Raw genomic sequence first — 25,671 nt, 5'->3', positions numbered from 1 at the left:
TCAGTACCCGGTGGCGTTGCCGTGTGTGTGCATGTTGAGTGTGGAGATGTGTGGTCCTGGTCCTGGAACCGCGAAGCTGTAAGCTGCGTACGCCACGGCGGAGCCCACCATCAGGCCGGTCATGTAGGAGACCGTCATGGTGTTGCCTGGAGGGACACAGAGAGCAGAGAGTTATACTTAAACAAAATGTAGTTAAGAAGCAAGAAGATAACCAGTATAGTGAAACACCATCAACCAACCTCCACAACACTGAGGAGGAATTGTACACTTATTTATCATATTCATGGTCTGTATTTCCTTTATACAAGCCCTGTAAAGCAAGAAGTCAAGTATTAAAAACATTATAAAGCGCTGATACAGAGCGGATACCCCTGGAACAGTGATCGGCAATTAGCTAAATGCTAATGTCAGCTTGCTAATGTGCTTACAACAACAACAACATGCTGATGTTTAGCAGGTACAATGTTCTTTCTCTTAGTTTAGCGTGTTAGCATGCTACTTCAGTACATACTAACTGCAGCACATTTTGCAATTCGTTCTAGTGGTACAGTAAAACTTTCAAAGTTAAGCTATAATGTGATCTGGGTTTATGGTTGTTGTTTTTGACATTTTGGAAAATACGCAAATTAGCTTTCTATTTAAAGGGTTATATGAGAAGATTGATATCACTCTCACGTCTATAAGCTAAATATAAAGCTACACCCAGCAGATAATTAGCTTAGCTTAGCATAAAGACTGAAAACAGGAATAAACAGGTAGACTGGCTCTGGCAAACGCTTATAATCTACTTACTAGCACAGTTTAGCACAGTTCACTAATTAATACTTTTTTATACAAATTTTCTGTCAATCAACTAATCGATTTAGAGTTTGATGCTTTATTTTTGTAGCCGTTTCTCACTGAAATTACACTGAAACTGAAAGAAGAATAAAAATCAACATAACTATGCCAACCTTGACAAACTATTATTAACCCATTCAGGAGTTTTACTCACCGGCCAACTCCCGCTGTTCGGGCGGCACTTTGCCCGCAGCCAGGATCATCGGCACGGACCCGAAGTAGCCGTTGGTGACTCCCATGAGGAGGGAGAAGAGACAGGGCCAGGCGGGATGGGACAGGGTGGGCGCACTGGCCGGGTAGACGCACATGACGAACAGAGGGATGAAGACCACCCTCAGGCAGGAGAAGAAGAGCAGGCGGCCTCCGGACCAGTCGTACGGCAGCGCTGCAAGGATCTGAGGAGAGAGCAGGGAAGTGTTTCAATGATGTGGGGGTTAAAGTCGGCTTTCTCACCAGACATTGCTTGAAATTGAAGTTTAAATTGATAGATAATCAGTCCCTGTTCTGAAGCAGCTCTTTTAGACATGTGTTAACTGCTTGTGGCACTTTCAAGAGAGCACAATAAGTGACTCCGTTTTTTTCCACTCTATTCTTTGCTTTTTCTTATCAGGAGTTTTTTTTCTTTCTACCTCTTAGCTACCTTAATTTTCCTCTCCCACATTCGATATAATTTATCTTCTCCCGCCTTATCTTTTTTTCCCCACTTTCAACAAAATGCAAACTTTGCTGTGAAGACAAAGTCAAAGTGTGCAATCAGAACAACTTTCACTTTCAAAGTTAAAATTATGACTTAAGGACACCAGATAAGGTTTCATTTCTGAATATTCGGATAAAGCCTTTGAGCTAAGTGCAATTATCCCAAAATAAACCAGACTTTTTTTCCATTCTTACTCTGAGGTTTAATAAATGGAGCGACTCCTTTCACACTTTCACAAGGTCAATACAGTGTTACAGTGTGCCTTTGTCTCCTTCCTGCTGCTGTCGTGCAGACGGATGGATGGAGGCCTACAATTAAATCCCAGAATCTCAAGAGGTGTGAAATCATAGGGATTGCCAAGAGCAATGTGAATTTTAGAAGATAAATGATGAGGTTACAATAAGACATTATGAATGCTGGTATCCGAGTAAATCAAGTGTATTTTAGGGCAAGGGCATATTTTCCCTGGGGATTTTTCATATTTGATATTTTGCAGTGTCAGTTTGATTCATTAACTACACAGACCACTGTGTCCTCTGAAACTCCTGAAGTCTACTCTTTGCTCATTAAACTGTGAGGCTGTTTATGAGAAAAGCTGCTGCGATTGGAATTATTGAAGTCTCATTGAACTCACCGGATGTCATCAATATTTCATAAAAATTATAAAAATCACTTATGGTTTCTTTTTTATTTTATTTTATTTGACTGTTTCTTTCTGATCCATTGTTATTATAAAAAAATTGACACAGTTATTAGCTGTCAAATACAAATATATCTCTGCCTTTCTGTTACAGATGACTGACACAGCCCAGAAAACATAGATCTATAAAAACTCTTTCTAAACTGTCATTAAAAATTACTTTTCCCCACATATGGGTATGCTATGCGGGTATGTATGTGGATGTAGATGGTTGTGTATATGTATAAGCATTTGTCAGTGTAGATGTGCATACATGTAAAGGTTAGCATTTATACTCGCTTTAAGCTAAACTATTGACACTAATATTACTGTTTTAATTATTTATTGTATTATGTTTATTTAAATGTCAAGGAGTGTTCTGTTGTGTTGAGAATGCAAAAAAAAAGAAAATTACTTTTTTCCCAATTTAAATCAATGACGTAGTTCATTAAAATGAGATTGGAAAGAAACAGTAATATGTGTGATATGATATTTACATGTCACTGAATTTTCCCAAAAAATGTGCACCTTACCTTGCCAACAAAGTCCGACATGTTGAAGGTGGCCATGATGAGGATGGGCAGCCACTCTCCTAAGGCGCGGTTTTTTATTTCTGACTCCAGGCCGGGGAACAGACACAAGGTGATGCTGTAGGTCACTGCTATGGACAGCATGTAGGCCCAGATCACACGGGACACCACGTAACGATGCAAGATCATGTCTGGTTAGAGGACACACACACACACACAGGGTGATATAAAAAGCTCTCACTTGAACAGGTTCATCTCTAAGAATATTCCCCTCTTCTTGAATCCCCAGGGGGTAATTGAGCAGTGAGTACACAGGACTAAAAGAGAGAGTACCACGGACACCAGGCCAGCTCCTCCTTATCTTGGCTTTCGGGGCATCGAATCGCACATACGTCCCGCCCTCAAAGTCCTCAACCACTTCCTCTGTCGGGGTCGGGGCTGTCGCACCATTTCCCTGAAGAGACACACACACACACACACACACACACACACACACACACACACACACACACACACACACACACACACACAGAGACCTCCTCAGTGCTTTAATAAAACAAACACATGACTGGCAGAAATACATTTGAGGCCAGTCATCGACATTACATCAACAATTCAATCACAAACTGAAATAGAAAACATTTGACCCCTTTCATGATCAATTATCAAATGACTTGGGTAGACATCCTCACATTTCAGGGCTTTTTGAAGGACATCAACAATTCATTAAGAACACACTAGAGGTGGCCATCACACCGTAAATAAACATATTCTCTTCCAGCGGTTTAGATGACTTGATATTTTCAGGGTTTCTCATTCAGACGTGGCCTCCTGGCTGCATGACATCAGCTTTTTATGGCGGCGAGTATTAGAGATGATCACTGTGAGCGGTGCAGGTTGACGTAATGATAATGGAGACACTACAGGATGGACTGCAAATAAGCTGTACACACACACACACACACACACACACACACACACACACACACACACACACACACACACACACACACACAGATCCATTAGTTGATTGGAGGGACTTGCAAGCCAGAAGGCACCACTCTTCTTGATTATCCCGTCGCATAGATTGCTTAGTATCCCCCGGCAACCAGAACAAAGAGCTGCCTGAATCAGCCCCCAGATGTAGAAAACTACACACACACACACAGACACACACACACACACACACACACACACACACACACACACACACACACACATTGATTACTATCAAACACAGGGGGGCGTCCTTCACACACTTGTATTACGCGTAATGGCGGACAAAGACGCACACATGAAAAGATGAGAGCCTGAGGTGCTGTGTCTTCCTTTGAAGGCTCTGAACACACACACACACACACACACACACACACACACACACACACACACACACACACACACACACACACACCAGCTTCATGTCTTCAGGCGCCAAAGTGCTGCTTCAAGCATGAATACAAAGTGGATTTCCCACTTCTTTCATTTTTCTTTCTTTTCCTCAATTGTGTTTTCCCCCTGTATCATCTCTTTCCCTCAACAGTTTTCTTCTACTGCCTTTTTGTGTTCAGTGTGTCGTGACTCTCATTTTCTTTCTGTTCGCAAGAGGCCTCAACCTCTCCATTTCTCTCTCAAACGGCATCTTTCCTCATATTTTTTCCGCATCAACAACCAAAATCCCTCTCTCTCTCTCTCAATATCTCTCTCTCTGAGTGGCAGTCAAAAAGCAGCCCAGCGCAGCTTAAATAAATGATACTGCATTTTAAAACCCACACAGCCCTTCATCCCTGTGTGCACGCTCCCACTGTGCACACGACACACACACACACACACGCACACACACGCCTCGCAGAAATCAAGCAGGAAATGGGAGCTGCATGACACCACAGTTTAGAGGTATAACATTTCCTCCCTGCCTTGCTGTTGCAACATTTATGAAATATTAAATGATTGTCGATTAAACTTTAATAAGTAAATCTCATCTAATGAATGAAAAAACCCACAAATGTGCGCCTCATGGTGGTGCTAGAGGAAAAGTCAGGAGGAGGTGTGGTGAATGTCTCAGTCCATCTATTAGATGAGAGCTAGAGCTAACATGACTAAATATACTCAGTATAATCACACATACACACGGTAGAGCGGGTAAGCTGTCCACAAACTTACAAATCTTACTTCCTCTGCGGTGACGTCGTGGTGAACTCGGTACCCGGTCCCGTTGTCGTGCGGGTCGTGACCTTTGACCGGCCCTTTGCCTTGGGCGTGGCTGGTGTAGTAGCGGACAAACTGAGAGCGGCGGACCAGCAGGTGAAGCAGGAAGCAGAGCATCTCCATGCTGATGGAGACCAGGAAGAAGATGAGCGTGTTCCTCTGCTCGTCGGGGATCAGCAGCTTGGTGAAGATGCGCGACAGCGAGATGATCACACCTGCAGTGCCTGGGAGGAGCAGAGGAGACAAGACACAGGGGTGAGGGAGATGATTGCAGGGACGGAGATGTGCGAGTGCAGAGCTTTGCCTGTGCGAGTTTACTTACTCTCTCCAGTCATCACCCCCTGCGTGTACCTCTTGGGCAGCATCCCCATGTAACCATAGAAACTAGACTGCTGCACTGGGGAGGGATGAGGAAGTGTTTATCAGTCAACATTGTAACAACATCATTCATTGAGAGGCACAACTTCCCGGAGGTTTACACAGCACTGGGGAGAAGCCAGTCTGACCTCCGCACCTCCGCTAATTAAAGCCTCTCGACTGCTGGCTGAAAGGCTCTGATCACACTCACAGTGGCTAGAAGGAGGCGGCTCAGTTCATGACATCATCATGTCATTAGCAGCAGCCGAGAACTGAAACCTCGACTGCCGCTTGTTCATTTAACAGCTCTGACTGAGCATCACCGCTTTGCATTGCTCTCTACATGATATACGGGAGGGGGACTGCAGAATATCAGAACACTTTAACCGCCAACTTTGACTTATTATCAGCGTATTTCTGTTGTTTTTCTCAATTGCTTTTTTATAGAAACAATCTTAACATTCTCTCAACTGTAGGAGCAACTCTCACAACTGTTTCATGGGACAACACACCTCCATTGTTTGTCTGCACAAGGTAGTAACTCACCCAAAACGTTTCATTCTTCAAAACCTATTGTTGTGTCAGTAAATTGGTCAAAGCCACCAAAATGAAAAGTCATTGTTTTGTTCTACTCTTTGTTGACGCTGACAGCTTACTATGCTGAACAAGTTGTTGCTGAAACATGTTTATGCACAGGCAGACAGACAGACAGGCAGACAGGCAGACAGACAGATACCTGTACATCCGAAGGCCACCACTCCCACTGACACGAGGTTGACGACATAAGCCTGCCTGGTGGTGAACTTGGCCAGCCACACATCAAACACACTGACAAAGATCAGCGGCCCCAGAGCTAATATGTAACCTGCAAAGGAAGTGAAACACAGACAGACAGACAAGTGAATGGACGCCACTGAACCAGGTCACGTTGCGATGGCATGACTGAGCACATGCTGGACAGCGCCGTCGTGAGAGCCTGAAGTCCGATCCTCAGTTTGTTAACTCCAGAGACAATTAAGCTCTCCAGCCGACAGCACACCTCAAAAGACATTTCCCCAAGGATGCAAGCAGAGCTATTTTAAACATTGCTCTTACATATGTGAAAAATATTACGTATGTGTAATGATTTCAACATTCTCAGAGAGGGACATTTTTTTTTTCATATGGGGTATAGGCTGAATCGCTTTAATATTTGTAAAGATCTGAACTAGCCTTAAAACACTGCTTTTTAATGAATAATTTGGAGCCAAAGTTAAATCTCTCCAGTATCAGTCTCAGTCTTTTCACAAACCTGATGCAGAATCTGCCTCAATGTGCATGCTTGTATCTGAATGGTCTTCTTCAATAGCACAGTGAGTTCTCTTTAAAAATGTTTTGAAAGCTGACAGCAAAACTAAAGATGATGCAAGATTTTAAAGAAGAAATAAACACCAACACTCTTGAAAGGCAGCCCCTTGTGAGTTCACAGTCTTGGGCAAAGTTAGTGTGAAACATTTTTATCAACAAAACCCACGGGAAAATGTCTTTTTCTTTAAACTGTCTCCTTAATTTTTGCTCTGTATATTCTGCTCTGATAAGCCGTGAGGTTCCCAGAGGGTCATTCATACAAGAGTAACAGCAGAAGTTCCCATAATGAGAATTATTTTCACAATTAAAGCTCCGTCTGCGAGCGGGTTGCTGCTGGACTCACCCACAGTGATTCTGGTGTGCAGGCTGAGTCTCTCCACCAACACGTTGTTGAGGATGACGGCCAGCAGAGCCACAAGGATGTACGTCAGACTCATGTCGAACACTATGGACGTCCCTGAGACACACACACACACACATTGGGTCTGTAGAACTCACTCATTCAATAGAGGTGCAGTTCCTGGGTTTATTCATGCATTTGTATACCTTTAAACTTGTTGTGCAAGTAGTCCACATCCGTGATGAAACTGTTGTAGGGAAGCAGGAAACCCACGCCAGCCAATAGCATTGCGAAATAGATGCCATGGTAACGGTCGTCAGGGATCGGCTCCTCGAAGTCTGAGGGGGGAGGAAGGAGTCGAGGGTTAGAGGAGTATGAAGTCACACTCAAACAGCGGGGATAAAAATGACTTTACAACATCTGTATTAGGTCTGCAGACAACAGTCTCCATCTCCAGCAAAGCTCATCAGGATGAATGGAGCTGGAGCCGCAGGAACGCCTCCGCTCCGACGACGGAGAAGCAGAGGCCCTCGTTCCTGTTGCATCGTGAGAGATCAGAGGAACTGATGATCGTAGACTCGCTGTCAGAGTAGTTCCAGATAAAAACTGGACTTTTGCTGCTGATTCTGTTTCTTAAAGCGCGATGTGCAGGTTCTTCAAATCCTTTTCTTTCCTCATCCTGTCAGCTGACTACTAACTGCTCCAAACCATTTTTTAGCATTTCTATTTTTCCGCTGACTAAAGGAAAGAATTTCTTTTTTTGAGACGACCTATTTTACTTATTAATGTTTAATATAATTTGTTATTGTGGTACCTGGGACTGATACATTATTTTCCTATTCATCTGATGAAGCCCATAACTTGATTCCTCGATAATGAACTTTATTTTCTTATAAATAAATGCCTTAAATAACCGTACATGCAATGGCCATAAATACATAAAAGATGATCCATTTCTGCTGATCTGATGGGTTTGGTTAAAGGAAACCTGGCATTAATTGTGTAGTTAGCAGTTAGCCGGGTAGCAGTGAACATCACCGCTGCTTAGACAGAAGGAAGATCACAGCCTGCAGAAACTCAAACCTCATTAGCAGAAAATTCAATGAAGACCCGACAGCACCGCCCTCACTGAGTTACTGACATTTCAGTGCAGCAACTCACTGTATGAAAATCTTTTATGGCAGATTTGTCTCTTTTTGACATATTTAGGGACTGTGTGCAGATGATTTGGGCGGTGATAGAGGTGGACAATCTCTGTGGTTTTTAATATTTTATTTGAAACCCCTTTTACTTTTCCTAAAGTCCTTCAATAGACCTACAGATTGTAGATGATGAACTTTAATGAGAGGCTAGGATGAATTCAGTCTTTTAATCTGCCTTTCAAAACCTTTGTTTATTTATTTTTTTCTTTTAGGGAAGTGACTTGTATTGTGTTAGCGGTACCCTGAGATATTGAGACTGACAGCAACAGACTGGCAGAGGCAAAGGAGAGAAAGAAGAGAGGGAGCTGTCTGAAAATCTATGGGCCCTCGCTGTGGGCCGTGTCCTCGGTCGCTTGTGATCTGATTAACGTGCCCTTTGTGCAACCTGAGTTACCAGGCAACAGCAATGTTCTCTGAACAGGCCTGCATCCTGATGTTTTTTTACACACTTCCTCTCTCTGTCACGTTTTATTGACTATACTGTTTATTCTCTCAGCGTCCATCATCTGCAAACACAAGCACTCACTGCAAAAACAAAAAAAAGACTTTCACTCAGTCTTACAAAATGTAAAAATAAAAGATGTCAACGTGATGACTGGTTGTCAGTGCAGTTTGTTTGTGTCAGGAATGATCTTACCTTGCCTAACTGAAATTGAAATACATCTCGCTTTTAGGAAATACAAACTGCCATGATACTGTAGCTTGTGCATAATTCAACAAAGGATCAAACCTTTTTCTGGAAACAGTGGCTTCAAGCCTCTGGGTGTTTCCGGTGGAAGCGGGTGATTGACATGTAGCGTGGGAGTTGCCAGATGACGCAATGTCAACTACAAGATGTTTTTTTTCAGCAAGCTATCTGTCCCTGGTCACTCAGGAAGCTGAAGCTAGCTAGGCTACTAGCTTCCACCTGGTACAATCAAAGCTAGTTGTGTAATGTTAGCACCGTTAGCTTCAATGTTGATTTTCGTTCATGTAACTTAAAATCTGCTTCTGCACTGTGTTGTGCGTCATGGGTCCAAAATGAGTCACATCCAATGTCTTTTCTTTTGTGATTTCTTCATCAAATAAATATCAACAGCAAGGATATATAGGATAAACGAATTACTTAGCATTAATTATTTTCATGATTTCATTGTTCACTATAGAATATAATAATAGAAATGAAACAAGAAATAAGATAAAATTGCTAAATTAAGACGACTGCTCTAGTGGAAAGAATATATCCATCTACTTTCACTGATAAATCGCATCCCATTCGTCCTCCTTTGTTTCTCAGGAAATATATTTGATACATTTCACGAATAGGCAAAGAAAGGTACTTTAAAAAAGGACGGCGTGCAATCTGTCGTATTTCCATTGCAACAAAAGGTGTTATTTGCATATAACAATTAAATTGTGTCTAAAATCACCATCATTTCACCTACTTCCCTGGAGTTGTCGAGGGACCCTGGCACAAATGGGTAGTATTACTGTTTACATGATATTCTGTCCACCACCAGTATATACACACACACACAAAGATTATAATGTGAAAATGTGCTGGTGGTGCTCCACTCAGCATGTTATGAGACAGAGAAGTCTGTTGGTCAAAACACACTTTGTTGTTCCTGGTATTTTGGAGTAGAAGACGGATATTCCTGCTTGTCTATTTATAGGACCAGCACACACAAACAAACACACACATAAACAAACACACACACACACAGATAGATGCAATGGAAACTCCCTCACCGGGCTCGGACAGCGCCAGCACTCCTCGCTCCGGGGCGTCTTTACTGATCTCCTCCTCCTCCAGCTGGTACGAGTCGAAGCTGTAGCTCTGCACCACGCCGCTTTCTCTGCCCTCCCTCCAGCCCTCCCTTCCTCCCTCCCTCCATCCAGCTCTTCCTCCATCCCTCCACACATCCCTCTCCTCTGGCATCTGGACCGGTGTGGGCCTGCGACGCTCTGCTCCCACCGAACTCATCTCTGTGCTCCAAGTAGCCCCTACACACACACACACACACACACGCACACACACAGCAAACTTTCCTCTCGATACTACAAGCTACACTCTCTTGGGAGCGTGCATGTCAAACACAATCCCCAAGACACCGTGGAGGAGAGGCAGGAGAGCATGAAAGTAGAATAGCAGGAGACCTTCAGACGATGGAGGATCTGCAGCGGGAGACAGAAGTGGAAACAGAATTAAAATGTAAAAGAAGAGGCAGAGATGAAAAAAAATAAAATAAAAATGCTGTCAGTGCCTTGCTGAAAGTGACAAGAGTCAAGGTTATACACTCCAAAGAAAAGAGTGTGTGTGTGTGTGTGTGTGTGTGTGTGTGTGTGTGTGTGTGTGTGTGTGTGTGTGTGTGTGTGTGTGTGTGTGTGTGTGTGTGTGTGTGAATCTGTGAGAAGCATATTTAATGAGAGAAACTGTGACGAAGGATGCATGACTAGATGACAGACAAGGTGGGCGAAATTGCAGCTCTGCATTCAACTCACACATCATGACAATGTCGAGGAGAGACGAGACTGACACAAAATGAACAGTTTTGATGACCAATTAAACAAAAGCACCAAACCTCGACTCGTTCACGCTTCTCAAATGTGAGGATTTGCTGTTCTTCTTATTTTTCTTCAATATTTGGGGTGTTTTGACTGTAATTGAGACAAAGCAAGAAACCTCAAGACATCAGTTTGGGCTCGGAGTAAATTATGACGGGCCAAGTTATCTGCGAAGAGTTGCATAGTTTAAAAGAATAACCAGCCAGAACATAAACAGCTAAGTAGTTTTAAATAAATCAGCTGACACAAAGCTTCTTATTTAGCGAAGTAAGCAATTAAAATCCTAAATACTTCTTACAAGTGTAAAGGACTGTTGATGTCTATTACATGAATACTGTCCTTATGGAGATCAGTTGGAGATTAGTTGCTTTATTAATTGATCATTGTTTGATCTATAAAACATGAGAAAATCCTGCCAGATGCCCAATACAATTTCCTAAAGCCCGAGTTGACATCTCTACTTTGCTTGTTTTGTTCAAACAACAGTCCAAAACCAGCCAAATATTATATTTACAGTAATCAAATGAAGATGGTTTCTGATCAACTTTCTGAGGATCAATTAATCGTTTAAATGACTAAACATATCCAGCTCTATCATGCAACATCTTCACCCGGTATAAACATGACTGAAAGAGTAAAACCCAACAAAAGCAGCTGAACAGTAACCTTCTTCCTCTCCCTCGGGTCCACAGGGAACTGTTATTGTTACCATCTGCATCATGATAAATGGATATTGACATTGTTCCACACGCAAACACACACAAAAGAAGCACAAAAGCCCATCTATGTGCACACCTGTGTGGTTACACAAACGCTGGAGGACATCCGCACAATTCTGTCGCCACTCATCAACCCCGAGGCCTCGCTGCAGCCTGCTCCCCTCCGACGCCCTGCGACACGGCTGGTCTACAAAAAGGAAGCAGCTCGGTCACGGGCCTGCTCTGCTTTTCGGGTGAGATCTTATGTTAAAGGCAGATGGTGTAAGAAGCTATCGTCTCTGTAGTGTGGGTTCATCCTGGCCTATAGGGACGCAGAGGAACTAGGAGACGTGTCACTAAACTGAGGCTGCGTCTCCTGGACGTAAACACTGGGAGCGTATTGTGAAAAACTGTGTGTGTGTGTGTGTGTGTGTGTGTGTGTGTGTGTGTGTGTGTGTGTGTGTGTGTGTGTGTGTGTGTTTCTTTTCTTTTCTTGTCTCTCAAAGTGATGCCAATTCACTTGCCTCTATAGCCATCTGCAGTTTCCTTTCCAGACTTGAGGCGGTGCTCTCAACCTACCTCCTTTGAATTTAAAGGCTCCAGCCTGCGATCATAATTAAATTGCAGTGTAATATGCAGTTTGTATTGTTTACATAAGTAATGAAAGAATCAGCATGGAGAGTGGGAAAAATCACTTGATTTGACAACTAAATCAGACAATCTAAAACCTATAGCTGGGAAACACATCTTAGTGTTGAATGCATTAACTCCAAATCAATTAAGATCACGTGTTTTGAGTGTCATCTGTACGGGCGCGTGAGAGGAATTGAAATCGGGAGCTAATTGAGCAAAAACACGACGGCGGGGCAGCGGAGGACACGGAGATGCTCTCTCAGTTATCCCGCTTCTTCTTTTCCAAATTATCATTAAATCGATCACAATCAAGTCCAACAAGGTTTAAATGTCGCTTTTATACCCCTCCTTGGGTTTTGACTGCGACCGCGGTGATTTCTGCCTCCAATGGAAAACAAAAACACACAAACAACAGGTTATTAATGGCCCCTTTACCTCCGGTGCCTCCTCTCTCGCTCCCCCGGTTTCGTGCCCGCTCCTCCCCGCACAGCAAGAGCAGCTAGAGATCCTCGCAGTGTCTCCGCCGGACGGACCTGGTCCCTCCTCACTCAGCCCGTGTCCATCAGACAGAAGGGAAGCCCCCGGTGCCGTCCTGCCTGCGAGCGCTGCGACGCACCATCCAGCGGAGAGGAGGAAGCGGGGATGGAGGGATGAGGAGAGGGAGGGAGGAGGAGGAGGAGGAGGAGGAGAGGTGGGGGTTTGGGGGAGAGGGAAGAGGAGGATGTTGCCTCTGGCTGTTCATCTTTTGCAATCAGTCTTTTCAAACGAGTCGAGGATGAAACCACCGAAATGTTTAATAACGTGTTTTCCCTTTGCGTGCCGTTTTAGGCGTCAAGAGTGTTTCCACACATGGAAAGTAGAACTGGGATTAAATAATACATTTCCAGGGAGGACATTTACTAAATGCATTCCTTTTTTTAATATAAAACAGGCTATTACAACTGCCCTATTCATCAGAAATCCTATCTTCACAATATAAAGGCATTTTCACAAGTCAGGTATGAATATTATGACAGAGGAGATACAAAAACAGCATAAAGGAATATAAGATCGCTTTAAATACAGTTTCCCGGTGGGCGTATACAGTAGATCCCAGGAGATCCTGCAGGAACGACATAAAGTTTACATTTTTTATTCAAGATTTTTGTCTTTTGTTCATTTTCATTTGGCTTTATTGGCATGGTGTGTGTGTGTGTGTGTGTGTGTGTGTGTGTGTGTGTGTGTGTGTGTGTGTGTGTGTGTGTGTGTGTGTGTGTGTGTGTGTGTGTGTGTGTGAGAGAAGCACATAGATAAGAAAAACTGTGGATATTAAAGAAAAGAAAAAAACAATAGTGGGAAAGTCACATTCAGGCACAGGCACACACACACACACACACACACACACACACACACACACACACACACACACACACACACAGTTCTGGCACTGGAGCCTCTGTGTGATTGACAGTTTTATCAGTTCAGTTCAATATGCTAATGCTTTATTATTGGCAGAGGCTCTGTCATATTGCACACCCCCACTGGAGGAACAGCCAGATGGGAATTAGCTAAATGGTATCGCTGTCTTTTTAGGTGTGCAGTACAACAGACAGGATCTGTTGCTTGTGGGTTTGAATACCGTTCTTAGAGGCCCCGTCTTTAAATGCTGTCTAATAAAAGACACATTTTGATGTTTTGACTCCGCTAATGCCAACATTCTGTACAACTAACTTCTGGCTCAACATCACAGAGTGAAGATCAACTGCTCATGATGCAGCGCTTCATGTAAAAGATTTATCCCATCAGTATACCCAATCTCTTCTGTGGTGAATTATAGCATTTACAAATGATGTTATGCTGATCTTCAGGAGATTATGTACAAAGAGCATTCACTTTGATATCCTCGGGTTTCTATTTCTGATTTCATCAAAATCCTGCACACTGCTGGCACATACTGTACGAGGCTAAATTACACCCAGTGATATCTGTCATGATGAGAGAAGACCCACAAAGTAAATATCAACTGCATAGGCCCAAAACACATGCTGCACACACACTATAAGTATTACAAAAGACAAAGTCTCTCGATGCTATGACTTACTGGACCTCCATATGATTGCTGATCCTCAGCGTCATCCTGACTGCATGCTTCATCGGTCCCACACTTTATGCTATACTTTCTATACTGCAGGTTTTTATCAGAATCAGAACCGTTTATTACCACGTATGTTTTCACATATAAGGAATTTGTCCTGGCGGGTGGTGCATAACATTAAACAATGAATAATGTGTAAGAAATAGGAGCATATTCAATTTACAATTACATTTACAATAGAATATTCTAATTTAAATAAAGTGCACAGACAAACAGATAACAATACTTTAAACAAGTGTAATGACAGCAGACTTAGAGCCAAAAGAATCACAGCAGGCTACTTTGGGAGGTTTACAACACAAACGTATGCTTTACTGTAGAAGCCATACACACATTTAACCTGTTGTGGCTGAACAAATTGCTCTCTGCCTGTTTTTAGGTACCAGACTGAAATATTAGAGGCACCAGACTGAAATATTAGAGATACCAGACTGAAATATTAGAGATACCAGACTGAAATATTAGAGGCACCAGACTGAAATATTAGAGGCACCAGACTGAAATATTAGAGGCACCAGACTGAAATATTAGAGATACCAGACTGAAATATTAGAGGCACCAGACTGAAATATTAGAGGTATCAGACTGAAATATTAGAGGCACCAGACTGAAATATTAGAGATACCAGACTGAAATATTAGAGGCACCAGACTGAAATATTAGAGATACCAGACTGAAATATTAGAGATACCAGACTGAAATATTAGAGGTACCAGTCTGCACGGCTCTTTGGTCCAGACTGAAATATCCCAACAACTACATTAGCGGCATCATCAGGTACCCTGCCAGATGGTTTGTTCCACATCCGAGAAGCCATCATTGGAATCATTTTAGAAAAAGGTGGGCACTTAAAAAAAAAAAAAGAAATACTTGGAAGGTGATTGAATGAGGCGTCTGTGAATTAAACTCTTACAGAAGCCGCTGAGGAGAAAAGTGAAAACCTGTTCTCCATCGAGAAAAGCTTCAGCCTCATTCTTTGCTCTTCTTTCAATAATAATAAAAATCTCTCCAGTTTTGATGTAACTGATGCTATTGCGCCTCTTCATGAGCCTCCATTGTTGTTCAGAATGAGCAGTCGCCGACCTGTCGCCTCGCTCACACCTGACCACGCCCACAGCTGCCCGTGTCGCTCCTCGCAGGACGCCGATTGGTCCGTGCTCTGCTCCTGAGGCCTGACGGGATGGATGTTTGTGTGATGTGTGCAGGATCACACTGAAACGGTGAGCAGTACACACACCTGCTCAGCGTGTTAGCCTTGTTATTGTGAGCATGTTGGCATGATGACGTTGGCATTTCACTCAACCAACCACCTGGCAGTATATTTTGTTCATAATGTTGTTTATTTTAGGGTTTTAAACGTGCAATAGTTCAAATTTAAATTTCAAGGTAGTTTTGCAAGTTGTGCTGGCTGGTGGTTGAGTTAGAGGTAAATAAATAAAATCATATTTTAGTGTTTACTCACCGAGTGCATTTTCTGTAAAAAAAGATATTAAATAAATAAAATGGAGGATTAGTATCTGCCATGTGAAGAATGTTTACATTCAGGCTTTCTATATCCTTGAGCTCTAAACAAATGGGTCGAATGCATTTCCTTCTTTGAAAACATTTGCAAAGCCTGCTATTTAGAAATCTTTGAAATCCAGCAATGTTTCCCTTTTATTGTCTAGTCTTGCGGTCGTCTTCTTTTGTTTCATTGCAGCATATTGTTGTGTCACCGGGAACCTTTAAATAAAGTGCTGCTGTGCGAACGTAAACGATTTGAAAGTCTTACAATTTCAATACTCACTCATTGGGCCAAAAGCAGGCTTTAAATTGCATCATAAGTAAATATTAACACAGAAAATATACTTCCCAGTTCAATTCAGTTCCACATTGATATGCAAGGAAATACAATCACAATGTACAGTAACAGTGACAAACAAGATGAAGTCCAAAGAAACACTAAGAAATGCTGACTGCATTTGAAACCGCTCAGTCCGGACAAAGAAACAACACTAATCTGTGATTTATCAAGCAAACTGTCTTTTATGAGACATATAAACATATTGTGTGGCACAGCAAGCGTTTTGACGCTGGTCCAGAAACACATTCATGAGATGAATTTAATCTGCGTAAAATCCTCTGGATCAAGAGGGCGTTGTTTTCTGCTCGTCTGCTTATCTCTATAGCTGTTTGTTTACCTGTCTGCCGCTCACCGTACCTGTCTGTCTGTCTGTGATATAATTGAGTTGCCAAAGTCCTGTCTGTGTGCCTGTCTGTCTGTCTGTCCTGCCTCCCTCTCTCTCTCTCTCTCTCTCTCTCTCAACTTTTTGGGGTGTGTGTGTGTGTGTGTGTGTGTGTGTGTGTGTGTGTGTGTGTGTGTGTCCCATAAACAGTTTTTCTGTGCAGATCTTCGTTATGAATGTGTGAAAAGGTCAAACCATGTTACACCTCTTTCTTATACATGGGATTATTTTCCCGTACAACCCACAGCCTGCAGCACTGCACTGACTGAAGTGTCTATAAGTCTGTGTGTGCGCGTTTCAACTGTTTTATCAATGTAAATATTTGCATGCATGTGCACTGGACTGCTGCCGTGTGTATGCATTCATTTTCTACTGATTTACAACATGTATATCCTCTATTTACTCTCTAACACTATCTCACAGTGTGTGTGTGTGTGTGTGTGTGCGTGCGTGCGTGCGTGCGTGTGTGTGTGTGTGTGTGTGTGTGTGTGTGTCTATCCCTCCATCCGCTCATCCATCCCTCCCTCCAGCCTGCTAAAGATGCTGAGCCTCAACAGTGTCTAAATTTAGCCGCCGGTTCAATCAATGACGGCAGAACCACAGCGCCATGACTCTGCATGCTGATAGTACTACCGTCTGCCGCCACCTCCCCTCCCCTCTGGAGAAGGAGATGAAGAAAGGAGGAGCGAGGCGGGGAAGTAGGCAAATTAGAGAAATGAAGACAAGAAAATGAGAGCAAAGCCCCCCAAAAAATGACAAGAAAATCAAAGGGAGAGAGACAGATGGAGCCTTAATCCTATCTCACGGTGAGAGGAAGACAGGAGGGAAAGAGAGAGAAACAGGCATTGGGAGGCAGAAGAGGAGGAGGTAATGATGTGCAAGATGAAGAAGAAGAGAGATGAAAGGAAAGAGACATGTGTAAAAGCAGAGGAAGCAGGATTGAGGGATGTAGACAGTAGGAGAGAAAGATAAGGGGAGATGGAGATACAGGGACAATGTGTGAGACAGAAAGAGAGACAGAGAGAAGGAAAGCAGAGAGAAATGAGTTCCTTAGAGATGGGGAGACCGAGGGAAGAAAGGGAGAGAGAAAGAGATGCCAGGGGAGGGAAAAGGAAAAAGAGAGTTCACACAAGAGCAGCTGAAGAAAGCTGCAACAGACTGCAAGGTTTTCTCTCTAGCGAAAGAGTAGCGGCTGCTCGGTCGGTGTGCGATGCAGCCGAGTGGATTTGGAGGGAAATGAAAGCCGAGAGGTGGAGGAGGCCGGAACAAGGTGCACCGAAAGGAGAAAGAGTCAGAGCAAAAGCGAGTCTATTGAGTCTCTATTGAGTCTCTACTGAGATGTGACAAAGAGAGACTGAGAGAAAAGATAGATATAAATCATTTGACATGCAGTGAAGCACTGTGAGCTGGAAGAGAGCTCAGTGAGTCACTGCTTGCCGGTGTTACACCAAATTCTGTCACCCGTCAGCATATGTGACCTGATTTGGAATTTCCCCATATTATTCCCCTAGTATATAAGGAATATTTCCCAAAAAATTGTGGGAAAGCTGAGCGTGAGACAAGAAGCTCAACACTCATGTTGCTCGGTTAAATGTAACGCCAAAGCCAGTTAGCTTGTAGCTTAGCACGAACTAGTAACTAGTGAGCTTTAAAGATGTGCTCAGACACACACATGCACAGTTGTGTTGTGTCTATTTTTGCAGGCGGCACAGATATACACACTCACACAGGCACATAATCTCTCACTGCTCTCAAAGTATCTCTGTATCTTTTTCTCTCCCAAGACTGGCATACAAATGCAAACACACTCAAACAGAGGAGACGCACACACTCCTGCACACACACAGACACACACACACACGCACACGAGCTTGCGCTCTAAGTTTCCAGGAAAACTGAAAAGCGCCTTGAGCACTTGGAAAGCACTTGCTGTAAATCCACACTCCAGTTATGTTTGGCTGTGATCTGTTCTGCGCTGGAATCACATGAAGGCACAGGCTGAGCACGGCGTCTTATTCGCTGTCTGTGACACACAAACACAACCAGGCGACACACACACAGATCTTATATTCTTATAAGGGGCCCTCTATTGACATCACTCTGTAATTTATCACTCAGACCTATTTATTCATCCCATCAAGCTAAAACTCATTCTGAACCCAAATCCTAAACTCACCTGGACCTTAAACATTTATTAAACAATATTTGTAAATTTTGGGAAATGCAGTCAGATTGATCAACATCACTAATGTCGGTGTGTTAAATGTGAAGCTACAGCCAGCACCTGGTTAGCTTAGCATAATTAGGATATGTACCATACAATTATGAGATTGGTATCAATCTTCTCACCTATTCTTCTCGAACCTGCACAAAAAAGTGAATACATGTATTTATCCGAATTCAGATAAATGGAGGAATGGATAGACGGATGAATGGATGAATGGATAGATAGCAGTGGATAGAAAGCGGCAGAAGAGAAGAGATAAATCTTCTTTCAATGGCTGAGATCATTCTATTCATAGTTCGGCTCTGTTTTGCTGTTTCCCTTTCAAATCTGATCCGTGCTCTCTGGAGAGATTTGTCTCTCCGTGTGTGTTTTTGTTTGCCTGCATGTGTGTGTTTTCTCTCTCAGTCGCTTCAAGCTTTTAGAGCTCTGTTAAACATGCTGAGCACTCTTACACTCACGTCTCTCTCTCTCTCTCTCTCTCTCTCACTCTCTCTCTCTCTCTCTCTCTGTCTCCATTTCACACCAGTTGTTTATTAAAGGTTGCTATGTAACAACCGGCCCACTGTGCATATTTGTATTCTCCGTGTGTGTTTTAGTGTGTGTGTGTGTGCTGTAATTGTATTTTTCTCTGTCCTCAGCTGCAGTATTTTCGCAGTAAAGCAATTGGACCAATCTGTGTCTAATCTGCTGCAGAGGCTTAAGGCCATGTCTCCTTCACCGTCCACTGCCACGCAGACAACACTGTCATTCGGTCCTGCAGCGGAACCCAGAAAACACTGCTTGACAACAGAAAACACAGAATTTAGAATAGGAACATAGGAACATGAATTCAGATTAAATGAGAAGAGTTTACTGCCACGCTATAGCGGCTCTGTGAGGCTGTACTTAAGCACAACAGAGCTTTGAACTAATTGCTTGTTGACAACATGTTCACAAGACAATGTTAACATGCTGATGTTTAGCAGGTGTAATATTATGTTCAGTATCTTGGTTGAGCATGTTAATTAGCAGTAATCACAAAGTGCAGAGGAGGCTGATGGGAATTATTAGTGAGTGATTAGTTTTGCAGGTCAAATTTTAATTCTGACCGTATGATGGCAGTAGAGGAGAGTTAATCAGCAAAGACATTACGACTGATTTAGAAAGAAAAGGAAGAATTAAAATGCAATCCAGGTGTTGCAAGCTTTTTTAAGATTAAGAAATAGGATCTTGGAGATATTTTTCCATTTGAAAGAAGAAAAAAATTCACACAAAAACATGATGCTCCTGGCTTTATGTATAAATCTGCTCCGTGCTGCTCTTTATCTACTGGCCTGTATAGTTACGTTTTATGGAGACACATAACTGCGTCCTTGCAGTAACAATGAAAATTGATGTTATGTTCAGAATTAATAGGGCAAAGTGGAGGAGAAGCAGAGTGCCAAAGATGCTGTTTCTGCTCCAGGGCGAGGATAAGAGGGTCAGATCCACCATGGAGGAGATTATGAAGACAACAAACACACACTGCTGTAATCAATGGGGCTGATGCATGTGAGGAGATTGTGCAGCTGATGTTTAGAGTAGTGGATTTCTGTTTTTCTCTTCAACCAAAGGAGAAAAGGACACTATGCTGTGATAACAGGTTTATTAATGCACGTGAGCATGTTTAAAACTAGACACCAAAGTGTTAATTAATGGAATGGAAAATAATAATAATAATAATAATAATAATAATAATAATAATAATAGTAATTGATAGATATTAAAATGGCTCTATTAGGCACTTTGGGGTTTGGTTAAAACGTGAATCTTGATGTCTCCTCTGTCCTCTGTCAATGTTCAACAAAGGAAATGCAGTCTCCAGCGACAGAAGCGCCGGCTACACTGAGATGCCGTTGAGCAAGGCAGAGTATGAATACAGTCGCTGTACGGCTGACTGACTATAAGCTATGAAGTCTGTTCGTTACGTGAAAATTAGCAACAGGCTGGTGAACATAGTGCAGCATTTAGCTGCTAAACAGCCAGATAATTCCCTCAGGAGGTGGAGACCAAAATCAGAGCTCAAAGGAGAGTACATTGTGGACTTACTTTGTAAATAGGCAACTGTTTGCACTCACAGCTTATTGGCAGAGCTATGCTAGCTGTTTCCTCCTTGTTCCGCTCTTTATGCTAAGCTAAGCTAAGCTAAGAACCTCCTGGCTCATGAGAGTGATATAGCAGTCCTCTTGTCTAAGTCTCGGAAAGAAAGCAAATAAGAAATACATACACGTCAAAGTATTTCTCAAAGAAGGTCAAGGTCGAGCATTATAGCTCATTCTCAGCAGTTTGACAAAGCGCTGAAATGGTTTACTCCGGCAGAATTATGAAGCGTTGTGCTGTCAGACGATGTACACTTTGTCAAGGTGAAGAGAGCATAAGTGCACCTTTATCTTTCTACAGATGCTTGACAAATAATTCCGCCACTTTTTCCTCTTCCAGATTTAGGCAGACTTTAAAGAGCACTGCAGGTCTGTTTCTCACTGTGCTGTTTCGTATTCAGCAGAAGTGCAGCTTCGATTAGTCAGCGTGCCACTAGCGCCCATTACATTTAAGTGTGTGAGTGAATGTGGATGGGAAAGTTTGATTTAGTGGCTGAAGCCGATATCGCTGTGAGGAATGAAACGGTCCCTGTGGAGTCTTTCTACACATGTAGTATCCTCTTTCCCTCTCTCTCTTTATTCATCTATGTCTCTCGCTCTCTCTCAAGCACACAGGTTCCTCTGGGACCCTCATCAGACCAGCAAGCTCCTTTTAGCAGCTCCCCTGGTGATATCCATATCTCTAATGAGACTATTGTAGTAATAGGAGGGCTGATAAATCCATTTCCCACAACCCACTCCTCCTGCCTGCCTGTCTATCGGTTTGTCTCATTGTTGCCCATCGTTCCACCTGTGAGCTCTCAACCGGGAGAGAGGGCAGGAGAAAAGAAACACACAGGTCAGTGAGAGGAGGAAGAGATGGTATCCATGACAAGGGGTTAAGAGAAAAAGAAGAGAGACACCGGAGGGCGAAAGAGCAAGAACATGGAGGAGAGAAATCGATGTGATGGAGAGAGACGAGAGGAGGCAGTAGGGGTGAGGCAGTTACAGATGGGGAGAAGAGAAACCAACGGAGAGAGCAGAGAAGTGTCGATTTGAAAGAAAACACAATGGGAAGTCTAAAAAACGGAATGAAAGAGGATGTGGAGCGTGAAGGATGGATGAACACGGAGTGACTGGGAGAGTGGCTGCTTAAAGGTCATGTGTGCTAGAGAGCCGTGTGCAGAGAGAGACGTGGACTCAGTCCGCTCCTCTCTTCTTTCCTTCATCATTCCCTTCCTGCTGCCAGTTCACCCTTTTCTACTTACAGTCTCCATCTTTTTTCTGCCCTCATCCTCTTTCATCCCTGGCTCTCTCTCTCTCTCTCTCTCTCTCTCTCTCTCTCTCTCTCTCTCTCTCTCTCTGTGTCTGTCTATTCTTCACCCTCCCTCCCTCTATCTCTTCTTCTATCTCCCTCTTTCTCTCTCCATCAGCTTCAAAGAGCTGTCTCTGTGGCAGACCTTGAGGGCACCTGCCTCTTGAGGTGGAATAAAATCATCCGTTCCCCAGTGCTTTGTGTGTGTGCGTGTGTGTGTGTGTGTGTGTGTGTGTGTGTGTGTGGCTGGTACACACTCCTCTGAAGTGCAGTGAGGCCCTAGGCAGTGCTATAACAAACAAACTAAACCAATGAACATGCAGGTGAGCCTGGACCACAGGGTTCTTTCTGGTCTCTAAATGAGTTTATGTTACAGTGTTGTCGTAACCTTTAAAGTCCAAATGAAAATGTGTGCGCCCGTGTCTATCTCTGCACATTTGCACAGTGTGTCATTGTGTGTGTACGTCTCTGTATGTTTGCATCTGAGTGCATATGTGTGTGTGTGTGTGTGTGTGTGTGTGTGTGTGTGTGTGTGTGTGTGTGTGTGTGTGTGTGTGTGTGTGTAGGTGTTCAATGAATGCATCTGGGAATCTGCCACCTCTGGGGGCGAGTGCTGGCTCCTCAGCGGCATCGAGTGAGATTGGATTAGAGGTTCAGTGTGTAAATCAGACAGAAGCAAGATGTTGGTTAAAACAAGTGTGTGACGGAGTGTGTCCTTCATGACGAGAAGAGCAGACCGGGATGTTTTCTGCCCAACTGGCCACCTTTTAATTTGATTGGGCCTCTGTTGAACACAGCTTTTACAAGGCCATTTTTTTGTTTTCAATAGCTACATTCAAATTAGTACAGAGAATAACTGCACTCATATTGTTATATCAGTAATGAATCTCAAGAGTACTTGCGTATAAAAGGAGTCGCTCACATTGAGGAACCTACGAAGAAGTAGCACCGAATATGCAGCACCTCATTATTTCATGGAGAAAAGAACATTTCTCCAATAGAAAGCAAAATTGGCAACACTGGAGAGGAGAGGACAACCATTTCAACATCAAAGACCGAAACCTGGAAAAGATTCATTAATGTTCAACACAAATCTGTTTTTAATGTTACAAATTGTAGTGGATGTATATATCTGTGTATATATACAGATATATACTGTTCATGTGTGTGAGTGTGTGTGGTGAGTTAGAGAAAGAAGCAGTGAAAAGGATAAAAAGGGAAAAAAAACAGGGTGGAGGTTGGATATCTATATGAGTCCTCCATCTAATTAAAGTCATTAGAGTGAAGCAGGAAAATCAGTCAAATAAAGGAAAGAGGTTACCGCTCAGTCTTGGATGAAGGCCAAAACCACAGGGGAGAGAGAGAGAGAGATCAGAGGAGGGTAGAGAGGTCTTTATTGATCGGTGGGCGTATTGAGAAGGGACCTGAACCACCACATCACCATCTCTGACACTCACACACACAAACACACGAGCCTCAATAAGATGTTCACTATATCTTCAGGTACATTGTGTGTATCGGTGCTACTGGCTGTTGTGCTGCTCATTGATTCCTCTCTCTTGAAAAAAAAAATCCCCTTGATAGATTGTCAAGAGACCGTGTGGTAAACCCTTCAGGTTACAATTTAAAAAAATGTATTCGATCTGACTTGCTATTTTAAAGGAGAGAGGTACCATGGGGTTGTACAGAAAACCGAGGAATCAGAATTGATTTGTATATTTAGATACCTATAGGAAGCTGGGTCAAAGTATTTTTAAATTATATTGTTAGTTACTTTTAACATAATAATGCATAAATGCAAGCCTTTTTCACCCTTCTCTGCCTTTAGTGTACCTGAACAACTGTCATTAACGTCTTAAAATAATGTCTTGCAATAAAAGATAAATGTCTTGCACGATGTCTGAATGGATCTTTAAATACACGTTACCGGTAGTTTGTTGTAATTTGTGATCGTGTCTTGTGTTACTGGATGCCTGCGTTCAGTTTGAGTCTTCTGGTTATGTTTGTTCTGCTGCCCTCTAGTGGATAGAATTTAAAAAAAGATAGATATTCTCCCATAATGCACTTTGTTCATTGTATACCCATCATTCCCCGCGGCAAGCTCTTCGCAGTTCGCACCAGTCAAGATGGCGGACAGACCAGGTAACACAGCGTGTCCTCTGCCAAAAAAACACAATTTCGTTCTGTTGTGTGTGTTTTGTTGTTGGTATATTATATGTTTTACAAACGCTGTGTGTTTAGTTGACAAACGGACCGTTTACTAATCGTCGTTAAGGCTTTTGTCGGACTGAAGGCCGCAGTGAATCCTTTAAGTCACGTCAAGGACTTTGCGTGTCATTGCCGGTTTTGCCGTTAGATTGAAGCTGTCAGTCGCTTTTGGACATTTAAACCTCGTGCCTGGTGATCGGAAGCTTTAGATAGGACTTTCAGTTCGGCCGGATCCGTCATGATTACGTTGTCTTTGCATGTTTTAAGTTATATCAGTTTCTGTTGGCTAGCTTGCACGGTAGCCTGCAAACCGCTGCACGTTAACTTGACCCCAATCTCTCAATGTCCTAAAATGCTATAAACAAGTTAACCTAAATGAAACACGTAAGGCAGTGATTTGACTAACCGGAGGTTTGAACGCTGGGTCAAGAATACCTTGTTCAAAGTAACCGAGAAAGCTACACATGACATGTCAAGTGTCAAAAGTTAGCTCCAGATATGGAAAGTTGGTTTAACAATAGCAGAGCCGCATTGTTTATTCATTGTGGACAACGTGTGATCAAACTGTCTGTTGTCTCCATTTGTGACCAGTTGCAGTGATTGAGAAGCGGCTGATGGACGTGAAGCTCGGGGAGCTGGGGTCCTGGCTTGGAGGTCGAGACTTCACTCCCAACGGCCTCATCTCAGCCGTCCGCAGGGGTGAGACAACCTGTTGGGACTAAAACCCAGTCCCAAAACACTTTATCAAGGGAGGAACTATCTGATAAAAGTTGTAATCACACACAAAATAAGTGCGGCAATCAATATAGTTGACTTGTGAAATGCATAAAAGAAAAGAAACATGATTTAATCCATAGCAATGGGGTTAAGTTCAGTGACATTTATTAGGGTGACAATCGGGATGTCTTCAGCTGTGGTTTATGCTGTTTGTTTTTCTCTTCCAGGCCACGACAGATACTACAACAAGTACATTAATGTGAAGAAGGGAGGCATTGGCGGTGTCGCTATGCTGCTGGTTGGCTATGTGGCCATGAGCTACATGTTTGAATACGACCATCTCAGTAAGAAATGCGTCCTATTTAGAATGTGCTACCTTTTTGTTTACGTCAAAGTTGTTTTCTTTCTCAGAGTAAATGTCACTTCTCCAATATTTAGTTTGTTTCACTTTGCACTAACTAAACTTGCATTTAATTTAATGTCCGTTCCCCCCATCTTCTCTTCCAGAACATGAACGCTGGAGGAAGTACCACTAAGCCCATCAGCAGTCTTCAGGGGTGAAGCTTTAACCGCTTTGTTCCCCCTGTTCTTTCTACTCTCGGCTTTGTGTTGAATGACTATTGTGACCAATAAACAATACTAAGATTTATTCATGGGTATCATGTTTGAGTGAG

General features: G+C 42.9%; 2 protein-coding genes across 2 annotated transcripts; one reads left to right on the top strand and one right to left on the bottom strand.

The window, feature by feature from the left end:
- On the bottom strand, window positions 1-10,163 carry slc29a4a (solute carrier family 29 member 4a; the record flags this gene model as incomplete). Its single annotated transcript, XM_079233849.1, has 10 exons — window positions 1-146; window positions 995-1,235; window positions 2,750-2,937; window positions 3,080-3,200; window positions 4,907-5,175; window positions 5,274-5,348; window positions 6,045-6,173; window positions 6,999-7,112; window positions 7,202-7,333; window positions 9,929-10,163. 10 exons carry the CDS (start codon window positions 10,161-10,163, stop codon window positions 1-3), a joined length of 1,650 nt encoding a protein of 549 aa, XP_079089975.1.
- A 13,996-nt stretch (window positions 10,164-24,159) lies between these two features.
- On the top strand, window positions 24,160-25,654 carry atp5mf (ATP synthase membrane subunit f). The gene is made up of 4 exons (XM_079233392.1): window positions 24,160-24,214; window positions 24,872-24,979; window positions 25,225-25,341; window positions 25,505-25,654. Exons 1-4 carry the CDS (start codon window positions 24,199-24,201, stop codon window positions 25,531-25,533), a joined length of 270 nt encoding a protein of 89 aa, XP_079089518.1. The 5' UTR covers window positions 24,160-24,198; the 3' UTR covers window positions 25,534-25,654.
- The last annotated feature ends 17 nt before the right edge of the window (window positions 25,655-25,671 follow it).

This window comes from Taurulus bubalis (genome assembly GCF_910589615.1).
Source record: "Taurulus bubalis genome assembly, chromosome: 17".
NCBI lineage: Eukaryota > Metazoa > Chordata > Actinopteri > Perciformes > Cottidae > Taurulus > Taurulus bubalis.
This window is presented reverse-complemented; position numbering and strand designations above follow the sequence as displayed.